The sequence below is a fragment of the Nomascus leucogenys genome, chromosome 19 (genome assembly GCF_006542625.1).
Source record: "Nomascus leucogenys isolate Asia chromosome 19, Asia_NLE_v1, whole genome shotgun sequence".
NCBI classification, from domain to species: domain Eukaryota; kingdom Metazoa; phylum Chordata; class Mammalia; order Primates; family Hylobatidae; genus Nomascus; species Nomascus leucogenys.
This window is the reverse complement of record NC_044399.1, coordinates 61558433-61583188: the sequence shown is the minus strand read 5'-3', so window position 1 is coordinate 61583188 and position 24756 is coordinate 61558433. Positions and strand designations below refer to the sequence as shown.

The following is a 24756-nucleotide window of genomic DNA, read 5'->3' as shown; positions in this document are numbered from 1 at the left end:
AACTGGAGTCCACCCTATCTCATAACCGCTGGATCCTACACATGTGCAAAACTGTCATGCCTTGTCTTGGATAAGGAAAAGCAGGTAATTCAATCAGTGGGGCAGCTGGTCACTGCCTTCTCTGTAAACCCTCATCACCACCGCTCTTCCCTGTTGGTTCATTAGTTCATTCGAAGAGTTTTTTTGTACCACACATTCTGCTAGGCACTGGAAACACAACCACTGCCCTCGTGGAACATAAGCTAATGGGAAAGACAGAAAATAAGTAAACTTATAAATACAAAATTATGAATTGGGATGGGTTCCGCTATATCAAAATGAATTGGATGCACTGAGAAGAGAAAAATGGAGGCCTTGGATACAGGATGTCAGGAAGGCCTTTCAGGCAGAAAGCTAAAGGTTGAGGAGTGAGAAATTTGAAAAGTAGAACATTCCAGGCCGAGAGAACAGCATGTGCTAATAAGACTTTCATGCAGGAAAATGAGCCCAAGATGAGACAGGGGCCAGTTCATAGGCACCAGGACCCATGGAAGACTTTTAAGCAGGGGATGGTACTGATTTCTGTTGTATAAAGGTCACCTGGCCAGAGTACGGAGACTGAATTTTAGGGGAGCCAGAAGAAAAACAGAGAGATCAGCTAGGAAACTGTTTCGGTAGTTGACTCGAGAAAACGTTGGCTTGGGCCAGGGTGACAGCAAAGATGATGGAAATGGACATGTGCTGTGGAGGCAGAACCAATGGGTCTTGAAGATCAACAGGTGCAGGAAGATGAAGACTGGAGGATGACTCTTTAGGGTTTCCCCCTCTGCGTTTGCATTTCCTGAAAGAGAGGATTAAAGGAAGAGTGGGATAAAGACCAAGAGAATGGCAGATGCGCGCACACTGCTGAAAATGATCAGTAGAGAAGATGCAGGAAAAAGGGACAGATTATTATTATTTTATTATTTTGAGACGGAGTCTCGCACTCTTGCCAGGGCTGCAGTGCAATGGCAGGTCTCGGCTCACTGCAACCTCCACCTCCTGGGTTCAAGCGATTCTCCTGCCTCAGCCTCCCAAGTAGCTGGGACTACAGGCGCCCACCACCACACTCAGCTATTTCTTTTTTTTGTATTTTTAGTAGAGACGGGGTTTCACCGTGTTAGCCAGGATGGTCTCAATCTCCTGACCTCGTGATCTGCCAGCCTCAGCCTCCCAAAGTGCTGGGATTACAGGCATGAGCCACTGCGCTCGGCCAAAGGGACAGATTATTAAAGAAGAATGGGAGGAGGTGGAGGTGGAGGTTGCAGGGTCCAGGGCATGTGGGGAACAACACTTCCTCAGCTGTAGTGGAAGGAAGGACAAGAATAGCACCAGTGCAGGGAGTAGGACAGTTGAGTGGTGAGAATATGGGCCAGCATCTCCTTCGAGAACTGCTGTTACCTCAGAGAAGGATGGAGAAAGTCATCAGCTGAGGCAGGGGAGGAAATGCACAACCAAACCCCAAGTTTTGTTGACAGATGCCTGCACACCCTCCCTCGGCTGTCCAGACACATCCATGCCACGGCTACCACCGCCTACGCACCTGCTCTTTGGGCAGCTCTGGGCTGTGGACCCCTCACATCTCATCATACCACACCTCCTGAGGTGAGAGCTGCTATCCTCAGTTTACAGACGTGGAAGCCAAGGCTCGGAAAGTCTACATGATGTGCCTGCTGCTGCTAAACTGCGGTCAGGACACAGACCTCATCTAATCTGATTCCAATTTCGCCCCAAACTGCCATTTTCCTGCATAGGAATCTACAGCTCTTCCATGTTCAACTCACAAATTCCAGCTCCCTCCTCCGCCTGACCACACAGCCATAGGTCAGCGGCTTGAAGACTTGAAGGAAGGGGCTTCTGCTACCCTCCCTGGGAGGCAGTCCTCAAGGACAGCAAAAAGAGGCGTGCTGGGGGACATAAGCAGACCCCTCAGCACAACCTCTGTAGGAAGCGGAGTGTGGTCTGCGATGTTACGGTATGTATGTGTAGTAGTCACCTTGCAGTATGTACACACAGGGGTTGGTTGCAGGACCCCCACATATGCCGAAGTCCTCACATACTTAGGTTCTGCAGTCAGCAGCCCTCCATATACGTGGGTTTCACATCCCAGGAATACTGCATTTTCAGTCACGTTTGGTTGAAAAAAATCTAGTACAAGTGGACCTGCATAGTTCAAACCTGTGCTGTTCAAGGGTCAGCTATGTTGGCTTTGGTCCACAGTTGCTGGCACATAACTCCCATAGCCCTTGTTACTTCTCCCCAAGACAGGCCATGATAACTAAAAATATATCTCCCTCTGTCTTTCTGTCTTGGAGCTGTCCATAAAGAAATTCTCTGACCTACCTTGTTTGATTGTGACTCATAAGACCCACATTTCAGAAGGGGTCCTGCCCCTCCCCTAGAAGGAGCCGTACAGAGAGGCCAAGAAGCATCGGAACAGATAGGCTTTGCTGAGTTTCCCCATTCAGCCTGTCAGTCTGAGATCATGCCTTTTCATCCACTCACATTTCCACCCAGTTGTCCATGCTTGAGTCATGTCTATCCAATGGAGAATCCAAAAAACGGCTACGAGGAAAAGGTACGGAAAGCTTCAGGACAGCCAAACACATGGAGGTTCCTGAAGGATGGTGCACCCAAGGAGGGCATGGAAACACTGCACTCCTTCTCACACCTCACCCTGTGCATCTCTTCATCTGTGTCCTTTGTAATATCATTTTATTTATTTATTTTTTGTTTTTTTGAGACAGAATCTCACTCTGTCGCCCAGGCTAGAGTGCAATGGTACAGCTGAGGAAGTGTCCTTCCCCACATGCCCTGGATCCTGCATCCTCCACCTCCTCCCATTCTTATCTTCTTTAATAATCTGTTCCTTTGGCCGGGCGCGGTGGCTCACACCTGTAATCCCAGCACTTTGAGAGGTCAAGGTGGGTGGATCACCCAAAGTCAGGAGTTCGAGACCAGCCTGGCCAATGTGGTGAAGCCCCGTCTCCACTAAAAATACAAAAATTAGCCAAGTGTGTTGGCGCATGCCTGTGATCCTAGCTACTCATGAGACTGAAGCAGGAGAATTACTTGAACCCAGGAGGTGGGGGTTGCAGTGAGCTGAGATTACACCATTGCACTCCAGCCTGGGCGACAGAGCGAGACTCCATCTCAAACAAAAAGGGCAAGCAGGTGTCCTTGCACTGGGCAGGACACTGCAAGGAACCAACCCCTGGGGACTCTGGCATCTCAGGAGGGCTCTGGTAACTGCCTGCCATGCCCTCTCCTTTCCCACTTCCTGCTGGGCCTCTGTCCCCTCCCCAGGCCTGCCTCCCTCCTTGGCTCCACCCCTTGCTGCAGACTCTGCCTCCCTCCCTGTGCTCCGAACACCCTCAGGTCTGCATGCGCGTGTCCATCTCCCCAAAACATTCCTCAAGGGCATGGGCCACGTCCTTCCGTTCGCCAGCCTGTGGCAGTCACTGCTCTGCTGCAGAGGTCACTGAGCACAGCAGTGAGGCCAGGGAAGCAGGACAGCCGCCCCAAGTGTAGGAGACTGAATAACAGGCGACTGAAAAGTGAACACAGGAAACACAGGCAGCTTTATTACTCCAAACAAGGCAGAAACAAGCCCAGCCTCTCTCTGCAGGCCCACAACAGGGGAGTTCTGGGAAAGTCCACTCTGGCAGATGGCTATGCCCCACCACTGTGTACAGAGCTGTGCTCTGATCCATCCATTCTCCTTATAAGGAGCTCATTAGCTAAGGAGATTGATAGAAAAACAGTCACACGGAGAGAATCAACAAAAGGGAACAGCGTGAACACTGAGGTTACATAAGGAAACGGGGAACCGCCAAGGCCTGCATAACAAGCGCTGGCCTATTTCTGGGGCAGGGTCTCCTCCTGCACTGGCTGTGTGGCCTTCAGCTCAAACCAGCCTTAGAAATCAATTCCCAGCTCTCAAGGTGCTCCTGATAGATCAAGGGCAGCTACCTGGGGAGTGACATTGAGTCTGGCCAGTCCAGCCACAGGCTGGATGGAGCCTGAGCTTCCCATCGGAAACACTGGCCCCAGAACTGGCCTCCAAGCTGCTACTGAGGCTTTTAACATAGACAGAATGTGTACAAAGCACTTTAGAAATGCAGATTGCTAAGTAAATGCACACAGAGTTCTACTGCCGCTTCTTAAAATTGTTTCCTGTTTGTTTTAGGGATGTTTCTTCCCTTTATAGTCTATCTAGCTCACAAGTTTTAAATTCCTCTGAAATACATACATTTCTGCTATAAAGCAATATATACATTCTTAGAAAACCTCATGTTATCTTATTGCACATAATTAACAGGACTTCTGTGAAACATGGGGCTAGAGCAGACCACTCAAACCTACAAAACATTGTCACTAGAGCACTAACAAAATCTTTTGGGCCACCCAGGCAGGCAGTTCAGTGGGGCGAGAGGCTGCCACCATGGGTATTAAAACTGCACCAAAAAAGTCAAATAGAAAGCCTGGCAAACTTTAATTAGAGCAAGGCTGACAGGTGCCAAGACAGTGCAGATAAAAGAGGAGTTCTGAGCCAGGGGGCTGTTACTAAGATGGGCCTGGAGGCAGCGTAGCCCACCACGGCCAAGACCCCCAACAGGCTAGGATGTGGCTTTCTACAGGAGTGCCAGCTGCAGGCACTGTTTTTTCTTGTTCCCAGGAGCCCACAGGGGCTCCTGCAGCAGAGCAGTTAGAGGACTTTTTCCTTTCCTGCTGAACACTGTCATTCTCCTCCCACTATTCCACCACTTTTGCCTAGGCAAAATCACAGGTGAACCAAAGCAGTGTCTCCATTATACCAACATCCTCCCCCTGCTCACCTGCCACGCGTGAATTAATTCACAGTACAGAAGTTCACATGGAAGCAGAGCAGCCTATCTGCCCCTGAGCTCTCAGGGCAGCTCATGACCACCCAGAGCACCTCTCCCGTGTACCTACCACACAACTGCATTTTCTGTCTCTTTCCACTGAAGGATGAGCTCCTCCGTGGAACAGACTCACAGCTGTATCCAAAACACCTAACACTGCCTGGCAAGCAAATGGTGAGAGAAAGCCTGAGTTTATAAGAAGGGAACAGAACCCTGCCTTCTTAATCAAAGAAACGTGTTGAACACCCACCTGGGACTTGGGAGTTCTTAATAAAGCAAGGCATCAAGTGCGTGAACATGGTTTCAGCTTCAGCTTATAAACCACTAGAGGCTATCTATATAAGAGGGGATATTGTTATGACGAGCTTCTGAGCAGCCCCCCATTTTTTCAGATTTCCCATGGGACCAAACTATAAAACTTTTTTTGTTTGTTTTTGAGACACAGTCTCACTCTGTCACCCAGGCTGGGGTGCAGTGGCACAATCTCGGCTCACTGCAAGCTCCACCTCCTGGGTTCATGCCATTCTCCTGCCTCAGCCTCCGAGTAGCTGGGACTATAGGCGCCCGCTGCCACACTGGCTAATTTTTTGTATTTTTAGTAGAGACTCTGATCTCCTTCCCATAAAATAAGCAGCCCCTGAAAGAAAGGGCTCCTGCCTGGCACCAGACCAAAAGATAACAGGACAATCTGTCCTCTGCCCCAAAAAGTGCCCTCCAAGGCTGGGGTTATGGAACACTGCCTCAGATGTGACATTAACTGTCAAAAGCATCAGCCGCCATAAACACAAGCGACCAGTGAGAGGAGGACATGAGAAGGTACTTGGTTGATGTGGTGTCGGCCAGGTTTCTCCATCCATAACTTTCCCATTTTAATTAGTAGGTATCTTGTGGTATGTGTTTGGGGACTGTAAGTATCTTACTCCTCATCAAACTTTCACCTATGAGTTTTAGCACCTATTGATGATTCTTGCCTGAATCAGTTCTTACTATGACAGTTGTGAAATGGTGATTTGCTTAACTCAATCATTCCTTCTCATTAATTAGATGGCATTGTATTGTAAGCAAGAGTTCCTGTAATTCACTATTTTTTATTAAAAAAACCTCCTACCTCTGATTCTCCTGCCTCAGCCTCCCGAGTAGCTGGGATTACAGATGCCCACTACCATGCTCAGCTAATTTTTGTAATTTTAGTAGAGACGGGGTTTCACCATGTTAGCCAGGATGGTCTTGAACTCCTGACCTCAAGTGATCCACCCACCTTGGCCTCCCAAAGTGCTGGGATTGCAGGCATGAGCCACTGCACCCGGCCTGAAAATTACCATTTTATAATCACTGTGGTTGCTGTGATTTGAATGTGTCCCCCGAAGTTCATATGTTAGAAACTTAATCTGCAATGCATGAGTGCTGAGAGGTGTGACCTTTAAGAGGCGATCAGGTCATGAGGGCTCTGGCCTCAGGAATGAATGAATGTCCCTATCATGGGAGTGGGTTTGTTATCTTGAGAGTGGGTCTGTTATAAATGCAAGTGCAGCCCTCTCTTGCTTGCTCACTCACTCACCTCTCTTACCTTCTCACTTTCTGCCATGGGATGATGCAGCAAGAAGGCCCTCACCAGATGCTGGCACCTTAATATCAGACTTCCCAGCCTTCGTAACTGTGAGAATGTATTTGTTTTCATTATAAATTATGCAGTCTGTGGTATTCTGTTATAACAGCATAGAATGGACTAAGACAATAGTAATAACTCATTCAGGCAAGAATCATCAATGGGGAAAACATACCCTTACAGTGAAGAACCCTGGCAGACACAACCTTCACCACGTGATCAGATTTATACCAACAATGGCAGAAACAGACATTGTGTCCTTCTTACTTGATGGACTGACTGAGGATGCAGCATCACTCATGTAGACAGTATTGCTACCAAAAAGGTTTAACCTGAATGTAACCATAAGGAAACAACCAAACTCAAATTGAGGGACATTTGGCAAAATCAGCTGAACTCAAAAATGTTAATTTTTTTTCCCCTCGAGAAAAGGCCTCACTCTGTTGCCCAGGCTGAAGTGCAGTGGTACACTCACTATTATATTAGGGTGATGCAAAAGTAAAAGTAATAGCAGCTTTTGCCTTTTTTTTTTTTTTTTTTTTTTTTTTTTTTTTTTTTTTGAAAGAGTATCTCTCTGTCGCCCAGGCTAGAGCGTGGTGGCATGATCTTGGCTCACTGCAAGCTCCATCTCCCAGGTTTACGCCATTCTCCTGCCTCAGCCTCCTGAGTAGCTGGGACTACAGGCGCTCGCCACCATGCCTGGCTAATTTTTTGTATTTTTAGTAGAGACGGGGTTTCACCGTGTTAGCCAGGATGGTCTCGATCTCCTGAACTCGTGAATCGCCTGCCTTGGCCTCCCAAAGTGCTGGGATTAAAGGCATGAGCCACTGTGCTCAGCCTTTTTTTTTCTGAGATGGAGTCTTACTCTGTCGCCCAGGCTGGAGTGCAGTGGCATGATCTCGGCTCACTGCAACCTCTGTCTCCTGGACTCACACCATTCTCCTGCCTCAGCCTCCCAAGTAGCTGGGACTACAGGCACCCGCCACCATGCCCGGCTAATTTTTTTTTTGTATTTTTAGTAGAGACAGGGTTTCACCATGTTAGCCAGGATGGTCTCGATCTCCTGACCTCGTGTTCTGCCTGCCTTGGCCTCCCAAAGTGCTGAGATTACAGGCGTGAGCCACCGTGCCCAGCCAATTTGTGCCTTTTTTAATGGCAAAACCGCAATTACTTTTGCACCAATCTAATAGCTCACTGTAACCTTGAACTCCTGGGCTCAAGCAATCCTCCCACCTCAGCCTCCTGAATAGCTAGGACTACAGGCATGCGCCACCACATTTGACTAATTTTCTTAATTTTCATAAAGATGGGGCCTCACTGTGTTGCCCAGGCTGGTCTTGAACTTCTGGCCTCAAATGATCCTCCTGCTCAGCCTCCCATTACAGGTGTGAGCCACCACACCCAGATGAAAATGTTAATGTATTGAAAGACTAAAACAAACAAAAAACTGAGGAACTCTTTCAGATTAAAGGAACACATTAAATGCAAGCATGACCTTTTAATAGAACCTGGATTTTTTTTAAAAGAACAACTATAAAGATATGATTGGGATAACTGGGAACATCTGACTATAGACTGTGGTACCTATTACAATTTCTGAATGTGGCTAGGCATGGTGGCTCATGCCTGTAATCCCAACAGTTTGGGAAGCCAAGATGAGTGGATCACCTGAGGTCAGGATAGAGCGAGACTCTGTCTCAAAAAAAAAAAAAAGAAAATCAGAATGTGATCATTGTGTGTGTGTATGTGTGTGTGAGAGAAACCAAATGTAGCAAACTACTCATAATTTGTGAATGTAAGTGAAAGGTATATAGTAATGCACTGTATTACTTGTGCAACTTAAAAGTTGTGAAACAATGCACTATTTCAGAATGACTCATTATTTCTGAAACCACAAACTTCGTTAGATGAGTCAGATACAAATATGTGCTGTACTCATTTGGTAATTTTTTAAGAGTCCCTGCAATTAAAAGACTAGGTTGCTAAATGACTTCTGAAAATGCCAAATTTAGGAGGTATTTTATCCCTCTGTAACGCTGCTAACCATTCCCCATCAAAGTCTCACTGCTGGTTTTAGTGAAGCCAGCCTAGCTTTTCTGCCTCTTCAGTTTCTCCTATCTCTCCTCTCAGGACACACGACGTGGGATTCTTATCTTTAGGCAACAAGCTCATCGGTTCAGAGCTAATCCCACCCCCGAGTATACACACACAGAGACACATGTTCATACATTTGCATGCACATGCATACTGCCAACTCTTAAATATGTCACAAGCCAAGCCAGTGACTGGACAACACACAGGGGATAATGAGAAAGCAACAGACATGTGCCCTGCTCATAACAGAGAAAGGATGGCAAACCTTGAACAAATTACAAATAATTAAGAAAATAGCTGCAAGTATGCAGAGAGCTGCAACAGAACCCTGTGTGACTCCCAGAGGGAGTGTCATTTTAAGGGGCACAGATAAAATGAGGAAGAATCAGCAGGCAAAGACGTAGAGAGAAAGTCACCGCAGGCAGAGGGAAACGTATGCGCAAAGGCCTGAGCTCTGGAAGTCTCAGGAATTGAGAGGGGTCCTGAGAAGTCAGGGCAGAGAAATGAAGGAAAGAGAGGGCAGGGATGAGGCCAGAAGCAGACGTAGGCCCCAGACCAGGTGGGGAGTAGGGGCAAGGGAGACATCTGGGATGTCATCCTAAGGCACTGGGAGCACTGGGTAAAGGAAGGAGGTGCACGCAGGGGTTCATTTCAGAAAGATTGCAGCTATGTGAAGAATGGGCTAAAAGAACAAGGATGGATGGGGAGAGACCAGATAGGAGAGTGGTGCCCTGGAATGGGGCAGACGTGGAGATGGGGCCAAAGAGAAGTGAATGGAGGGAGGGTTTAAGAAGTGTACCTGGGCCGGGCGTGGTGGCTCATGCCTGCAATCCCAGCACTTTGGAAGGCCGAGGTGGGTGGATCACCTGAGGTTGGGAGTTTGAGAGACCAGCCTGACCAACATGGAGAAACCCTGTCTCTACTAAAAATACAAAATTAGCCGGGTGTAGTGGCGCATGCCTGTATTCCCAACTACTCGGGAGGCTGAGGCAGGAGAATTGCTTGAACCTGGGAGGCGGAGGTTGTGGTGACCAAGATCGCACCATTGTACGCCAGCCTGGGCAACAAGAGTGAAACTCCACCTCAAAAAAAAAAAAAAAAAAAAAAGTGTACCTAACAGGTCCTGGTTCTACAATGTCGTTCAATAAAGCTTTGTAGTTCTCTACGTTTAAAAACAAAAACAAAAACAAAACACTCAGCAGTGGTGCTAAAATCCGCAGTGGAAATCGGGATGTCATAGACAGAAAGCTGCTTTGGGAAGTCTGCAGGTGGCGGGACTGGCACAAAACAGGTGGCACACCAAAGAAGGTTGGGCGGAGACGGGTGGGAGGAGTTTGAACACATTTAAATGGGGAAGGGAAGAGGCTGCTGTGCAGGGCTCCCATAGAGCAGGAGGAGTTGGGTCCAGAGCTAGCTGGAAGAACTAGCAGCCCCAGACTCCCCAAGACTCGACCACTACTGCATCTCTCAACCTGCAGGCACCTTAAACACAACCTAGGCAACACCTTCCCAAAGCCCCCATCTTCAAGATGGCATCACCCAGGCGACCGGAAATCTGGGAATCATCCTGGAGTCTTCCCTCTCCTTCATGTCCACATCCAACTGAGTCACCAAGTCCTCTTGAACCTGTCCCGTGTGCCCTGTCTTCCAGCCAGAAGCACAAGACTATGTGCTATCAATCAGATCCGCTTGCCAGTCACTCACGCTGACTCATTACTGCTCCACAATGGCAGATCTCACGCACATCAATTCCACTCAGCCTGGCCCTAACTACTCACATTTCTAGGTGTCACTCACTGACTGTGGCTCCAGGGCCCATCTGCGGTTCTCAGGACTCTTTCCTATATGATTTTACCTGTGGCTCCTCTGCTCCAGACTGCTGAACTCCATGGCTGGCATCAAACATCAGCCTTCTCTGGTGCAGAAACTGTGGTTCTACGAGTCTCCAATATCTGTAGAGTCTGCTGCCATCTCCATGGCCTCTGCCCTGGTCATGCTTTTTTCCTTCTCACCTGGATGCCAAGTGGCTAACCCTATATGATCTTGTCCCGCCCATTCCTTCCTTCAGCTGTCCACCAGTGACTTTTAAAATGCAAACCTGACCATATCAAACTCTGGATTAAAATCCTACCTTGGCATTCCAAGTTCCACCTAATTATCACTCCTCACAAAATCACATTTTAATGACAGTAAAGACACACAGGCCGGGTGCGGTGGCTCATGCCTGTAATCCCAGCACTTTGGGAGGCTGAGGCGAGTGGATCACCTGAGGTCAGGAGTTTGAGACCAGCCTGACCAGCATGGTGAAACCCCGTCTCTACCAAAAACACAAAAATCAGCTGGGCGTGGTGGTGGCATGTGCCCGTAATCCCAGCTACTCGGGAGGCTGAGGCAAGAGAATCGCTTGAACCCAGGAGGCAGAGGTTGCAGTGAGCCAAGACTGCACCACTGCACTCCAGCCTGGGCAGTAAGAGCAAAACTGTCTCCAGAAAAAAAAAAAAAAAAAAAAAGACACACATAATCATCTTAAAAAAAGAAGTAGAGGGTGATATCAGCAAACCGGAGATTTTTATGAGTTTCTAAAAACAGAAGGTGGAGAAGGTGGACAGGATCATCAGCATGAATCATGGAGCCCTAAATTGGAAACATGGAAGGCCAGGATGAGAGGCTCCAGTCTAGCAAACAGCAGGGATCAGAATGGGATTAAGAAAAGAACAGATATCAAGAGGAAGACAGCCTATGGGCAACCTTTGGGAACTGTGGCATTGATCCCCTCTCCCTCCCACACTCTCCCCAAGCTGCAGCTAGAGACCTAGTGATAAAGGGTGGGGGAGGGGAATAGTTTAGGTTATGTACACTCTGTGCCACACGAGGAATCTCAACCATGTGAATCTAAAAAATGTTTTTCAAAGTCAATTTAAAATCCTTTAGTCCTCATCAAAAGTAAACATATGAATGCTAAAATTCTATTAAAAAATAGAAGAACAAAGGAAAAAAAGTCAAGAAACTCTTTCAGAGAATGAGAAAGCACTGGGAACTGTCAGAGAACAGCGATCAGGAAAGGAGGGAACGTCCCCATCTGCCTATTAAGAATCCCAGAGGTGTGGCTGACGCCTGTAATCCCAGCACTTAGGGAGGCCAAGGTGGGCAGATCGCTTGAGGTCAGGAGTTCGAGACCAGCCTGGTCAACATGGTGAAACCCCGTCTCTACCAAAAATATAAAAATTAGCCAGGTGTGGTGGTGCACGCCTGTAATCCCAGCTACTCGAGAGGCTGAGGCAGGAGAATCACTTGAACCCGGGAGGTGAAAGTTGCAGTGAGCCAAGATCGTGCCACTGCACTCCAGCCTGTGTAACAGAACAAGACTCCATCTCAAAAAAAAAAAAAAAAAGAATCCCAGAGGCGGCCAGGTGCGGTGGCTCACGCCTGTAGTCCCAGAACTTTGGGAGGCCAAGGTGGGTGGATCACCTGAGGTCACGAGTTCAAGACCAGCCCTGTCTCTACTAAAAAATACAAAATATAGCCAGACGTGGTGGTACATGCCTGTAGTCCCAGCTACTCGGGAGGGTGAGGCAGGAGAATCGCCTGAGCCCGGGAGATGGAGGTTGCAGTGAGCCCAGATCGTGCCACTGCACTCCAGCCTGGCCAACAAGCGAGACTCTGTCTCAAAAAAAAAAAAAAGAATCCCAGAGGAAAGAACAGAGGAAATGGAGAGAAAGAATTTAAAAAATACAGTTTTCACTTGGTATACACAGGGGATTTGTCCCAGGGCACCCAAGTACTCCAAAATCCATATGTAATCAAATCCTGAAGTTGGCCCCAGGAGCCCCACTACAGGAAAAGTTGGCCCTCTGTATACTCGGGTTCACATCCTGCAAATACTGTATTTTCAATCTGCGTTTGGTTGAAAAAAAATCCATTTTAAGTGAACCCGCGCAGTTCAAACCCAAATTGTTCAAGGGTCAACTGTATTCTTTGAAAATTTCAGAGCTGAAGACAGACCTAAGTCTTCAAATTGGCAAGGTTCACCTACCTACTAGTGCCATCCTCAATGAAAAAGAAAAACTAAGAGTTACCATTTAGACCCAGCCTCACGAAATTTCAGAACACCAAGGAAAAACAAATGATCCCAAAGGTTCCCAGAGCAGAGATACAAGTTACAGGTAAGAATCATTACACACCAGACTTTGTGAGCAACACCGGGTGTTACAGCAACCCCTTCAGACATCTAAGGGAAAACACTTCCGAACCACAATCTATCAACCAACCAATCATATGTGAGAAATAAAAAAATTTTTTGAGACAGGGTCTCACTCTGTTGCCCAGGCTGGAGTGCAGTGGTGTGAACACAGCTCACTGCAGCCTCAACCTCCTGGGCTCAAGCGATCCTCCTGCCTCAGCCTCCCAAAGGGCTGGGATTACAGGTGTGAGCCATTGCACCAGGCCAAAAAAAACCATTTTTGGCATATAAGAACCCAGAAAGTTTATCCCCGTGTCTAACAAATATGAAATCCTAGAAAGAGGAAAGAGAACATGGAATGCAGGAAATGCTGGAACCACTCCAAGGGCATAGTAAAGGAAGCCCTAGCAGCTGTGTGGCACACCTAGCAAGGGGGTGAGGAGGCTCAGCATGAGGGTGATTAAGAAGCTGGGTGACCATGAGGATGTGGGAAGCCATGCTTCCTCCTTTAACTTTCTAATTTCCAGATGGTAAACCTGAAGCAGGCTAAAACGTGACATAATTTTGAGTAATGTCTGAGTAATGGATGGCATCTAAAAGTAGGATCCTGGCCTGGCGCAGTGGCTGACGCCTGTAATCCCAGCACTTTGGGAGACCGAGGCAGGTGGATCACCTGAGGTCAGGAGTTCGAGACCAGCCTGCCCAATATGGTGAAACCCCGTCTGTACTAAAAATACAAAAATTAGCCAGGCATGGTGGCATGTGCCTGTAATCCCAGCTACTCGGGAGGCTGAGGCAGGAGAATTGCTTGAACCTGGGAATCAGAGGTTGCAGTGAGGTGAGATCGTGCCACTGCACTCCAGCCTGGGCACTGCAGTGAGGCTCCATCTCAAAAAATAAAATAAAATAAAATAAATAAAATTAAAATAAAATAAAATAAAATAAAATAAATAAAATTAAATTAAAATAAAATAAATTAAAATAAGGATCCACTTGACCTGGACATGAGAAGCGCCTCCTTGAGAAGCATGGGCACATGGGCAGGCCTGTATTCCCTACTCCACTCGGACTGTTCCATCCCAGGGTGAACACGACAGATGCAAGTGAACCACCATTGTAAGTGCTCTTTCTCAGTTTCCAGAAACTCTCTACGTAAAGTTCAGGAAATGTTTTCATAGAATAAAATGTAAATGGTATAGGCCGGGTGCAGTGGCTCACGCCTGTAATCCCAGCACTTTGGGAGGCCAAGGTGGGTGGATCGCGAGGTCAGGAGTTCAAGACCAGCCTGGCCAAGATGAGGAAACCCCGTCTCTACTAAAAATACAAAAAAATTAGCCAGGCGTGGCTGGGCGCAGCGGCTCACACCTGTAATCCCAGCACTCTGGGAGGCCGAGGCGGGCAGATCACGAGGTCAGGAGATTGAGACCATCCTGGCTAACATGGTGAAACCCCTTCTCTACTAAAAATACAAAAAAAAAAAAAAAAAAAAAAAAATTAGCCAGGCGTGGTGGTGGGCACCTGTAATCCCAGCTACTCAGGAGGCTGAGGCAGAGAATTGCTTGAACCCGGGAGGCTGAGGTTACAGTGAGCTGAGATTGCACCATTGCACTCCAGCCTGGGCGACAGAGTGAGACTCCGTCTCAAAAAAAAAAAAAAAAAAGAAATGTAAATGGTATAAACCTTAACAGCATAAAAGTCATGGTATGATGCAAATATGTTCAATATACCATCTGTGCAGAGGAAGCCATGAGAAATAGTGGCTGCCTCTGACAGGCAAAGTAGGAAAGCAGAGATCCGAGAGAGGGGACAACTCCACAGCTTCCCCCTGTGCAGTGTCAGCTTCTTTACAGCAGCATGAGTTACCTTTCAAAAGGAAGACTTCATGAGAGGCAGCACACTCACAGTAACAGTGCGGCTCACAGAAACCAGGAGCAGACCTGGGAAAGGAATGGGGGACACGCTCTTCCTTGTTTTTCTTGACAGTCAGCAGATACAATCACCACTTGACAGAAACACAGGCCGAAATGTCCACAGGAAAAAAATCAAAACACAACAGAAATTCAAGTGAGGCATAGGGGAGAAGGCTGGCATGAGCCATGGGCCTGGCGGTTCACAGTGGGGAGTCAACAGATTCTGCTTCAAGATGGCAGCACAAAACCAGGGCTCAGCCCAGAGCGCTCCTCGGGGCAAATGCCAAGAGTAACGGGTTGGGGGCTGCCCCCGGCAGAGGGACTGGTGGGTGTCTCTTGCTTTCCCTTTTGGGCCCTTTTGTACTTTTGACTGTTTACTTCTATGCCCACTGGTTGATTTCTAACTCAAAAAAATAGAAGATAATAAATGCGACTCCTTCATGGACTCATCAGCACCTTCAGGACAAAATCCAAAACCCTCAGCAAGCTCAAGGCCCTCCTCGAGCTGCCTGCTCCCTGGCCCGTCCCCCACCACAGCCCAAATCCCATGCCCACTCACACCTCCAAGGTGAGAAGCACCCAAGGTGCCAGGCCAGCTCAGGAGTCCCCCTGCTCCTGCGCACCCTGCACTCCCAGCTCCGCAGGCGCTGCCCCTCAGCCCAGACTGAGTGGAAGCCTGCCTGCCCGTGCCTGGGACAGGCTGTTCTCCACTTTAATTCTGTCCAAGAAGATACATTTGCTATTTGCTATTGAGTTCCCGCTGCCCGTGGTGTTGTCTCCGGCTGGTTAGCCTCGGAGTCCAAGAGCCTATCGAGTTAATACTTTAGGGGAGAATAACCATGGCTAAAGCCTAATTCTGGAGTCAGTAATAAATCTGAGGCAAAAGGAAAGGTTGGGCCTCAGTTCCCCAATCCGAGGAAGGAGCAGGTGGGAGGAGATCCACAGGGCCTCGCAGCTGTCAGGCAAATGCTGTGAGATTCCATTCACATTGGCCAGGGCTTAGCTTCTTTCCTCACTTGCCCATTTGAATATTTAGCTGGAGTCTTCTTTGTCCACGTAATAATTAAAGGGATCTAATCACAATTTGCCAGTGTCCTTATTCATCCACCACTAGAAGGGACCCCTCATCAAGGGGGTGTTTGGGGGTGACCTTGGGGTGTGCAGTCCTTCCCTCCAGCTGCTCACATGATGGTTAAGGGCTCCTGGGAAGATAGGCTGACTCAGTCCCGGCTTCCATGTGACCCTGGGCTAAACATAATTCTCTGTACCTCCATCTCCTTATCTGTGAGGTGGTGAAGATAACTCTATCTGCTCCCATAGGGTGGTCATAAAGATCAAAGGAGATTAGGGATGTATAAGGTACCTGGCACCCAGAAACGGCTTGGGAACAATCGCTGCCATTCACAAGACTGAAAACCTCTATGTCCAGAATAGCTGAGGACACTTCCCCATAACTGTCCCTGCAGGGTACACCCATGCTGTGATAATAAACTGACAAATGAGAAGAGTGAGATACAGGGATTGGGTCCTGCCCTGCACGTGGTCACTGAGAAAGGAGCCAGGTGATCTGTAGTGGGAAAATGTTGACTTTGTTTTCATTTATCCTCTTCTCCAGACAACCAAAGGCCACTATCCTTTTCAGAATTCAGTGGAAATGTCCACAGCATGAGGCCAGGCGGTGTTTCCCTGGCTGTGCTGCTCCAGGGCACCTGGCCACCTCCAGGCATGCAGAGCTGCTGCAGACTGTGCCTGGTCTGGAGAGGAGGCCTCTGCCCTCTGGGAGCAGCTCCAGGCTCCGGTCTCAGGGCAGGGCCCAAGGTGGCTTGAGCGGGCCCTCCTTCCCGGCCTCCTTCAGAGGGAACCTGTCCACAGCACCCCCACGCACACCAAGTCCACCTCCATCTCCCCTGTCCTCCAGTTCCCATGTGCTCCTGATGACCATCCAGCCAGGTCAGGCTGACTCTACCCTCCCCGAGGGGAGAGGGCCTTCAGGTATCCTCTGGATTGAATTACCCCAGTTCTGACCTGGTTCCAAGACACATTTGAGGGCCTCACTGACCAAACCAGACCTTGGCCCCTGCCTAGGCATGTGTGTGTCCCCTGGAACCAACATGCCAGAAACCAGCCCCTTATCTCAGCTGGAGGCCCCAGCAGGATTATAAACAGCAACTACTGGTTTTAAGGTTGCTACATGGCCTGGGAAGTGGAGTTGGGAGGACTGTGTGCTAACAATGGAGGATAAATGACAGCAAAGTAACACTCAGGCTTGGGTGATGCCCTGATGCAGGTAACAGGGTGGGTCCTGGCCTCTGCATGGGACCAGGAGCCAGGGCCCATGGGCCATGTCCCGCACATCTGCAGCCCCTGGCCTCAGCCTGGCCCTCTGGCCCACAGCCCCTCCTGGCTGCCTGGCAGTCCCCGGACACCTCCGCACTCCTCTCCACCCTTTTGTCCCTTAGGCCCATGAGAGACGTTTTCAGAAGACGGTTTTCCTGCCTTCTGATCATTAGAACTTGTGGGGGCAGTTCCTCTTCTGGCATTTCACAAAGCCCTTGGACCCTCACTGTACATCTGCTGTCTCGGACCCTCCCTTCCCACCTGTCCAGCTGTTCCCTGGGCATGACGTAGCCTGACACGTGCCCTTTTCACCCAGTCACTCATGCATTCATCCACAATGTGCTTTCCTAGTCTGTGACAGCATCACGCTGCATCCTGGGGTGTAAGACAAGGCCCCTGCCCATAAGGCTAGCGCACTGGGTGCAGAGAGAATCTAAGTAAGGACATGGTTTAATGGGATAACTACAGATGGTGGTAAACCAATGCAGTGGCTGAGAAGCCTCTCCAGGTGGGTGAAGTGAGGAACGGGGTGAAAGACCATGGGTGGGAAAAGAACTTGGCCGTGGTGAGCAAGAATGGGGGGTGAAGGCCGACCATGCACGGCCTCAGGCTAGGGTAGGGCATAGGGATTTCACCCTCTGTGTCTCTGCAGCGTGGTAAGCAGGGGAACAGTATGATGTGGCTTAGGTTTTAAGTCATCCCGTCTGGCTGCTGTGTGGAGTGGTTACAGGGGAGCAGGAGTCCAGCTGGGGGCCCACAGTGCCCACCAGGAGCTGCTGAGAGAACATGTTCAATGAGGTCCGAGAAGTGACTGTTCGATTCTGCCAAAAGAGGGATGGCGCATGGGTGACCTGACAGGAGAATTCAGTGGCATCCTGGTAACAAGTGGCGGAGTTTGCCAGGGGGGAGGCAAAGGAATGGATGAGGAAGTGAAGGAGCGTTGATCTAGGGGTATATTCGTTTACTGATAGGTGGCTTCCTGGTGCTGCTCTGACAAAGCCCCAAAAACCTAGTGGCTTAAAACAAGCAGGGCCAGAAGGCTGACTTCCAGGTGTGGGCCACGCTCCTGCCAGAGGTTCCAAAGGAGGATCGTTGCCTCTTCCAGCTTCTGGTGGCCATCCTTCATTCCTTGGCTGTGGCCTCCACCTTCACATGACCTTCTCTGCAGATTTATCTTCTAAGAGTGCAACTGCATTAAGTGGCCACCCAGATAATCCAAATAAGCTCCTTCTCTCAAGATCCACAGAAAGCAGTATTTGTGGGGTTTTGGTTGGTTGTTTTTCGTTTTGGCCATATAAGGGAACAGTCAGAGGTTCTGGGAATTAAAATATGGACATACGTTTTGTAGGAGGCCATCATCCAACCCATTCCCACGGGAATGATCTGGAAGAGAAAGATAACACTGATGCAGAAGAAGGGTGAACCCAAGGAGGGAGCTCTTGGGAAAGCTGGAGGATACGACCCAGAGCAGGAAATCTTCCTGCTGAGCTTTTTTATTTTTTTTGAGATGGAGTTTTGCTCTTGTCACCCAGGCTGGGGCTCACTGCAACCTCTACCTCCCGGGTTCAAGCAATTCTCCCGCCTCAGCCTCCTGAGTAACTGGGATTACAGGTGCGTGCCACCACGCCCGGCTAATTTTTGTATTTTTAGTACAGACAGTGTTTCATCATGTTGGCCAGGCTGGTCTCAAACTCTGACCTCAGGTGATCCACCTGCCTCGGCCTCCCAAAATGCTGGGATTACGGGTGTGAGTCACTGTATCCAGCCTCTGCCAAGCTGTATTTCAAACATTACCAGTGAATTTTATGGGACGGGAATTATAGCTCAATTTTGTGTGTGTGTGTGTGTGTGTGTGTGTGTGTGTGTGTGTGTGAGACATGGTCTCACTCTGTTGCCCAGGCTGGAGTGTAGCGGTGTGATCTTGGCTCACGGCAACCTCTGCCTCCTGGGTTCACGCAATTCTCCTGCCTCAGCCTCCCGAGTAGCTGGGATTACAAGTGTGAGCCACCACACCCAGCCAATTTTTGTATTTTTAGTAGAGACGGGATTTCGCCATGTTGGCCAGGCTGGTCTCAAACTCCTAGCCTCAACTGATCTGTTCGCCTTGGCCTCCCAAAGCGCTGGGGTTACAGGCCTGAACCACTGCGCCTAGACTATAGCTCAATTTTTTTTTTTTTTTTTTTTGAGGCAGAGTTTCGCTCTTGTTGCCCAGGTCGGAATGCAATTGCGTGATCTTGGCTCACTGCAACCTCTGCCTCCAGGGTTCAAGCGATTCTCCTGCCTCAGCCTCTCAGGTAGCTGGGATTACAGGCACCCACCACCACACCCGGCTAATTTTTATATTTTTAGTACAGACAGCGTTTCACCATGTTGGCCAGGCTGGTCTCAAGCTCCTGACCTCAGGTGATCCACCCTCCTCAGCCTCCCAAAGTGCTGGGATTACAGGCGTGAGCCACTGTGCCCGGCCCTATAGCTCAATGTTTTTAAGTTTTGAAAAACATTCAGAACCCCCTGCCAACTCCCACCCTAAGTGGAGGCCACATTTTCATTCAAGGCACAAAGTCTTGCTAGGAGGTCTTTAATCCCTACCTCAAAGACCAGATACGTGAGGCGCAGAGAAAAGCCTCAATGTGGCAAGAGCAGGGAGGGTGACTGGGCAGGGTCCAGGGACAGGTCAGACACACGGCGCTGGACCCATCTGGCCAACTAAACCCTCCCGGATCCACCCTCTTTCAGCTCCACTAGGAAAACAGCTGGCCTCAGCCCTGCCAGAGACTCAATGCCACAGGGCCAGGGAAACTGAGTCTACGAGCAGGGAAGGCCCCCACAGTGGGTGTGGCATGAAAGGAACAGGATTCAAGCAGGGAGGAGGAAGTGCTCCTGCCTGAGGGTGAAGTGAGAGCTGGGAGCAGCTTTGGGCAGGGCCCACACCCTCCTGCCTGTACACGCCCACCTCCCCCCGCCTAGGAGCTGCACGCCCAATCCCGACGGCACCACTGGGACTGGACCCCCCCCCCCCCGCCCCCCCGCCAGGCCCCAACATCAGGAACTGTCTATGGACTTGAACCAGAGGCAATGGACTTCTGTTTGTGGCCAGCCCTGTCCTGAAGGCAAAGGGCAGTGCCTGGTGCGAGCAGACATTCCTTTTCCCTTCCAGGCCAAGGGCGTCATATTTGTCCCTGGCATTCCCTCCGGGCTCCCCTCCCTTCTACACTGTCATCTGTCACATCAGTAAACACCTTGGCAATGCGGTGGGAGGTGCGGGCTGTGGTCTCTGCAGCCACAGGCCTCAAACTTGGAGCCCGTGAACCAGGAGGAACTGGGGGTAGGTCCCAGGACTGTCCTTGCCTAAGCCTTCAGACCTCACTCCCTGCACCTCACCCTCCTTATTGGTTGGCTTCAAAGGGGAGACACCTCCTCCCAAACAGGGCACTTCCGACTTTACTCTCACCTGGAGTTCCACAACCCCAGAAAGGCCTCAGGGCCAAGTCAGTGTTTGGGGCGCCCTGCACCCAGCCTGTGTCAGTCAAGTGAGGAAAGCTTCAGGCCCTGACTCTAGGAGGGTTCTCAGATCGCTGGAACCAGATGTCCCTGGTTAAAGATCCCACTGCTGGAATCCCCTCGACACCCCACTCCAGAGATTCTGATTCAGTACAACCAGGTGGGGCCCTGTAATCTGTATTTTAACCTCCTCCCAAGGGGCCATGAACTGCTAGGCCAGCTGAGGGAAGGCCTGCCCCAGGCACCAGCCCCCGAGAGGGAAGCCCTGGGGGCCCCAATACACCTCTCCCACCCACCAGGGTTGGGGTGGTGCTGTGGCCAGGTCAGACGACTACCTCTGGGGCAGGGAGCTGGGGACTGCCTGTGCACCTCTTCCAGACCTCCAAGCTCTGTGGACGGGCCAGGAAGGCAGGATGGGGCGAGCCTCAGTGTTCTCCCCTCCTGCCCTTGGCAATGCAAAGAAGTTTAGGGCCTGTGATTCACAGCACTTTCCCCTTAACACACCCACACCCATTTTTTTCAAGACCCCACCCAGCACAAACCAGGGCAAGAAGGAACAGATTTAAACTTTCATGGAACTTCCTGCTCCCTGTGGCCTGGGAGATTGTTCCACTAACTCCTCTCTGGGTCTCTGGTCTCTGCCAGGGCAAGTCCAAAGGGTTTCTATTAGATGGACAACTTAGGCTGGGGCTTGTGACTGCTCTGCTGGATGCAAAACATCCAAAACGCCATCAGGTAACAACGATGACACCAAAAGGCAGGGAAGGGATCCAGAAGAGAGAGAAGAAACTGCTGTCCTCCCTAAGCCTTGGAAATCCCTGGGATGTCACACCTGATGGGAGACATGAGGCCTCCTGGTCCAACAGCACGGGCAGCAGCACATGGAGCGGCCAGACACCCACATAAGGCTCACAGCCCTCCCAAGCAGGAGGTTCCTGTTCCTGCTGGGACCCACGACACAACCCACAAGGACCAGGCCCAACACATCTGCCTACTCAAATGGTCTCTGGGAGCATTCTCCCACTCCATTCCCACAAACACATTCCCCTACAACCACCAGTTTACTGCAGGCAGGCTCCTCCTCCCGAAACAGCAGGGCACTTTTCTCCCTGACTCCCAAACACGGTGCCATACATGGCCTTGCAGGGTGGCCTGATGGCATGGGTGGGGACACGGTGCCAGCTGTGAGTTCAAGCCCCAGCTCTGACACCCATCCCTGATACACCATCCTGGGCAAGCCTCCAACCTCCCTGAGCCACCACCCCTCCTCCACAAGATGCAGGTTACAGCACCTGTCCTCTGGTACTACTCCAAGGACTGCTGGGGACATGTTTATTATAAACTGTCTGCACAGTGTTGGCACCCAATAAATGACTTCCTTCCCTTCCTTCCTACTCTGTGATTTAGTTTCCCTGTCTCAGCTCCAAATTTAAAGAGATCTCAAGCTCTCCTCAGAAATGCCCAAGTGGCCCAGGCACCAAAGACAGAGAGTAAATACTTTCAACAAACTCTCAATGTTGAAGTCATCAGCTCCAACTGGGAATCCACTCTGGTCGCTGGCTGACTCCATCCCCTGAATCCTAGATTTTCTCAGTGTGGGAGAAAGAGTGGACAGGTAAGTTCGCCACCATTTTCTGCACTTCTCAGCCTGCTCCCGACAGGGCAGCAGGAGATAAAACGGTTACAAAAGGGCAGGGAGGCTGTAAGGCCGTTTGCCAGACACTAGGAAGCATTGTAACTCCTTTTAAAAGTATATAGAGGTAATGTGAGTCACCATTAAACACGCAGGAACAAGTGTCCCTAGCGTTCCCCAAAGTTAACGGACACCTTCCCCTCGGGCGCCTTCCCCTGGGATGGGCCGGGCCGCCTCTCCGCTGCAGGCACATTCTGAAGCTGGCTCATGCTTGTCCATCCTGACGGTGCGAATGCCCAGCGTCCAAAGTTGCCTTGCCCTTGGTGGGAACCTCCCGGGCCTCCGGGAGCCGCAGAACTCACGGGACTGCGTCTGGCCACAACTCTGGACCCGGGGCCCTACTCTGGGGCGGCCGCTTTGGGCGAGTGTTAGGAACGGCCTTCGCAGCAGGAGTGGAGATGTGATCACCAAAACTCCCGCGCCCGGGCCTCCACCCGCCCACGGGGGCGACGCTTTCCCCAGGGTTTCCAGGGCGCCTCGCCGGGCGCCGGGAGCCGCACTCCCCTGACCCCCTACAGCTGTCCTTACGCAGATCTCCTTAGAGGGATGCGCATCCGGGACGTCTTGGGTGCCCGGGCGCACTAGTCTAGCGGGGAGAAGTGGCTAGGCTGGGAACCAGACCTCCAAACCCCCGGCGCGCCCCCAGCCTGGCCCGTCTGGGGTCCCCAGAGAGGAACCCCGACCTGGAGAGGACGACCCATTTCGGAGCTCCTACGGGGCCACGAGGTCGGGGGACGCCGAGCGCCTCACCTGAGAGGAACACAGACGGCCAGGTACCTGTCCACTGCCACGGCCAGAAGGCTGAAGATGGAGCTCTGCGTGAGCACCAGCACGAAGCAGGCGAGGAAGAGGCAGCCGTAGAAGTCAGTGCAGAAGCCCAGGCTGATGGTGATGGCAAAGGGGATGGCGAAGAGCCCCACGGCCACGTCGGCCGCAGCCAGGGACACCAGGAAGTAGTTTGTAGGCGTCTGCAGCGTGTTCGCCGTGCCCACCGCGGCGCACACCAGCACGTTGCCCACCACCGACAGCGCGGCGATGACCAGTTCCAGCGCCACGTACAGCGCGTCCTGTGTCTCCAGCAGCATTGCCGTGCCGGCCGGTCCCCGGGCGTCCCCTACCGGAGGCGCGCCGGAGCCGCGTGAGCCCCGCCGGGCAGGGCCGTAGCGCCCGGACCGCGCCTCCGCCGGCCGCTTCTGAGCCTCGGGGCTGGGGCGCTGGGGGCCGGGACCCACGGGTCGGGGCCCCCCGCGGCCAAGAGGCGGCACCCATTGGCCGGCGCGCCCGTCCGTCTCGGGTTGGGCGGAGCACCACCCACTCGCCCGAGCCCAAAGTTCGCGCCCATACGGGGCCCCTCCAGTCCAGGCGCCGCGCCGCGTCTTGGTGGCGGCGTTTAACTAACAAATTGCCCCAACTTCCCGTCACGCTCGAGCTTGGAGACTGTGTCCCAGCGCTCGCACTGCCATCCAGTCCGGGCGGCTCGTGGGATGGGGCCGGGCTCTGCCCCGGGCGCCTGCCGGTCCCAGGAGCCGCCGCGAAAGGATCCCCCAGGGCCGCGCACCCCTGGGAGGGGCGAGCTCACTCCATGCTAAGCCTGCGCACCCCTGGTAGGCCGACTGGACGGGGTGCTGCCGGGCAGGCAGTGAGCCAAGGCCGCAGTCCCCGCTCATGAAGCAGTCTCGGGCAGCGCAGCACCACCCGAGCTGCCCCAGGCCGCTGAGCCGGTCTGCAAGGAGCCCTCGGGGGCTGCAGTCCCGGCCGCCTCCCTGCGCTGCTCAGCGCTGTTCTCCACCCTTGCCCGCACCTCTGCGCCCCCTCCACCCCGAGCCACTGCCCCTACGGCCCTGCTCTGCCTTCTACCTTAAGACAAGCTCGTGGCCGTCCCATCCTCGTCCACCGCCCGAAAATACCAGTGTTCCCCGGGCCCTCTTTTTTCTTTCCTTCACACTCACCCTGGATCAGCACAGGCTCCCGAGGCCTCCCACGTGGCCGTCACACCCTTACCTCCCAAATCTCTTGCTTCAGCCCTACTGGCCTCCTGAGGGCCAGATCCTAACATCCCACTGCCGACTCTCGCCAGGAGAGACGCTGGCGCCCCCAAATCCAACAAGTCCAAAACCAAGCTCATCGCTAACTCTCCCCAAACCTGTGCTGCCGCCTTTTCCTGGGATCCTGTTCTTTATTGACCTGGCAACCTCACCCACCCTAGGAAGTTTGCTGACACCATGAGCCTCTGCCTTTCTACACGTCCCAATGATCAGCAGTGCTGCTGGTTCTGCTTCCACAGCCTTGCTTCCTTCTACCCCCAAAGTCCTGCCCTGAGTCCCTCCTCACCACCTGCTTCTACCATCGCTCCCTCTCTGCCTGTGGGTCCTCAGCTTCTGCAGCCCTTACCAACACCATTGTTCTAGAGCACTCCTGGTCACGCTATTTCACCACCCGAAAGCCTTTGCTGACAGTCACCAAAGAGGATGGGTAAGGATATTTTCCAGCAACAGGAAAAGATGCTTGTAAAATCATGTTAAGCAAAAAAC

The 24756-nt window shown here is 51.4% G+C and overlaps 1 protein-coding gene across 1 annotated transcript in view; it reads right to left on the bottom strand.

Annotated features, from left to right (window-relative positions):
* The window catches only part of ADORA2B (adenosine A2b receptor), a 28990-nt gene extending 5357 nt beyond the window's left edge, over nucleotides 1–23633 (bottom strand). Inside the window, exon 1 of the mRNA XM_030799754.1 lies at nucleotides 22976–23633. Coding sequence (XP_030655614.1) covers nucleotides 22976–23310 — 335 coding nt within the window. The 5' untranslated portion in view covers nucleotides 23311–23633. The remainder of the gene's footprint in view (nucleotides 1–22975) is intronic.
* Between the last annotated feature and the right edge of the window lie 1123 nt (nucleotides 23634–24756).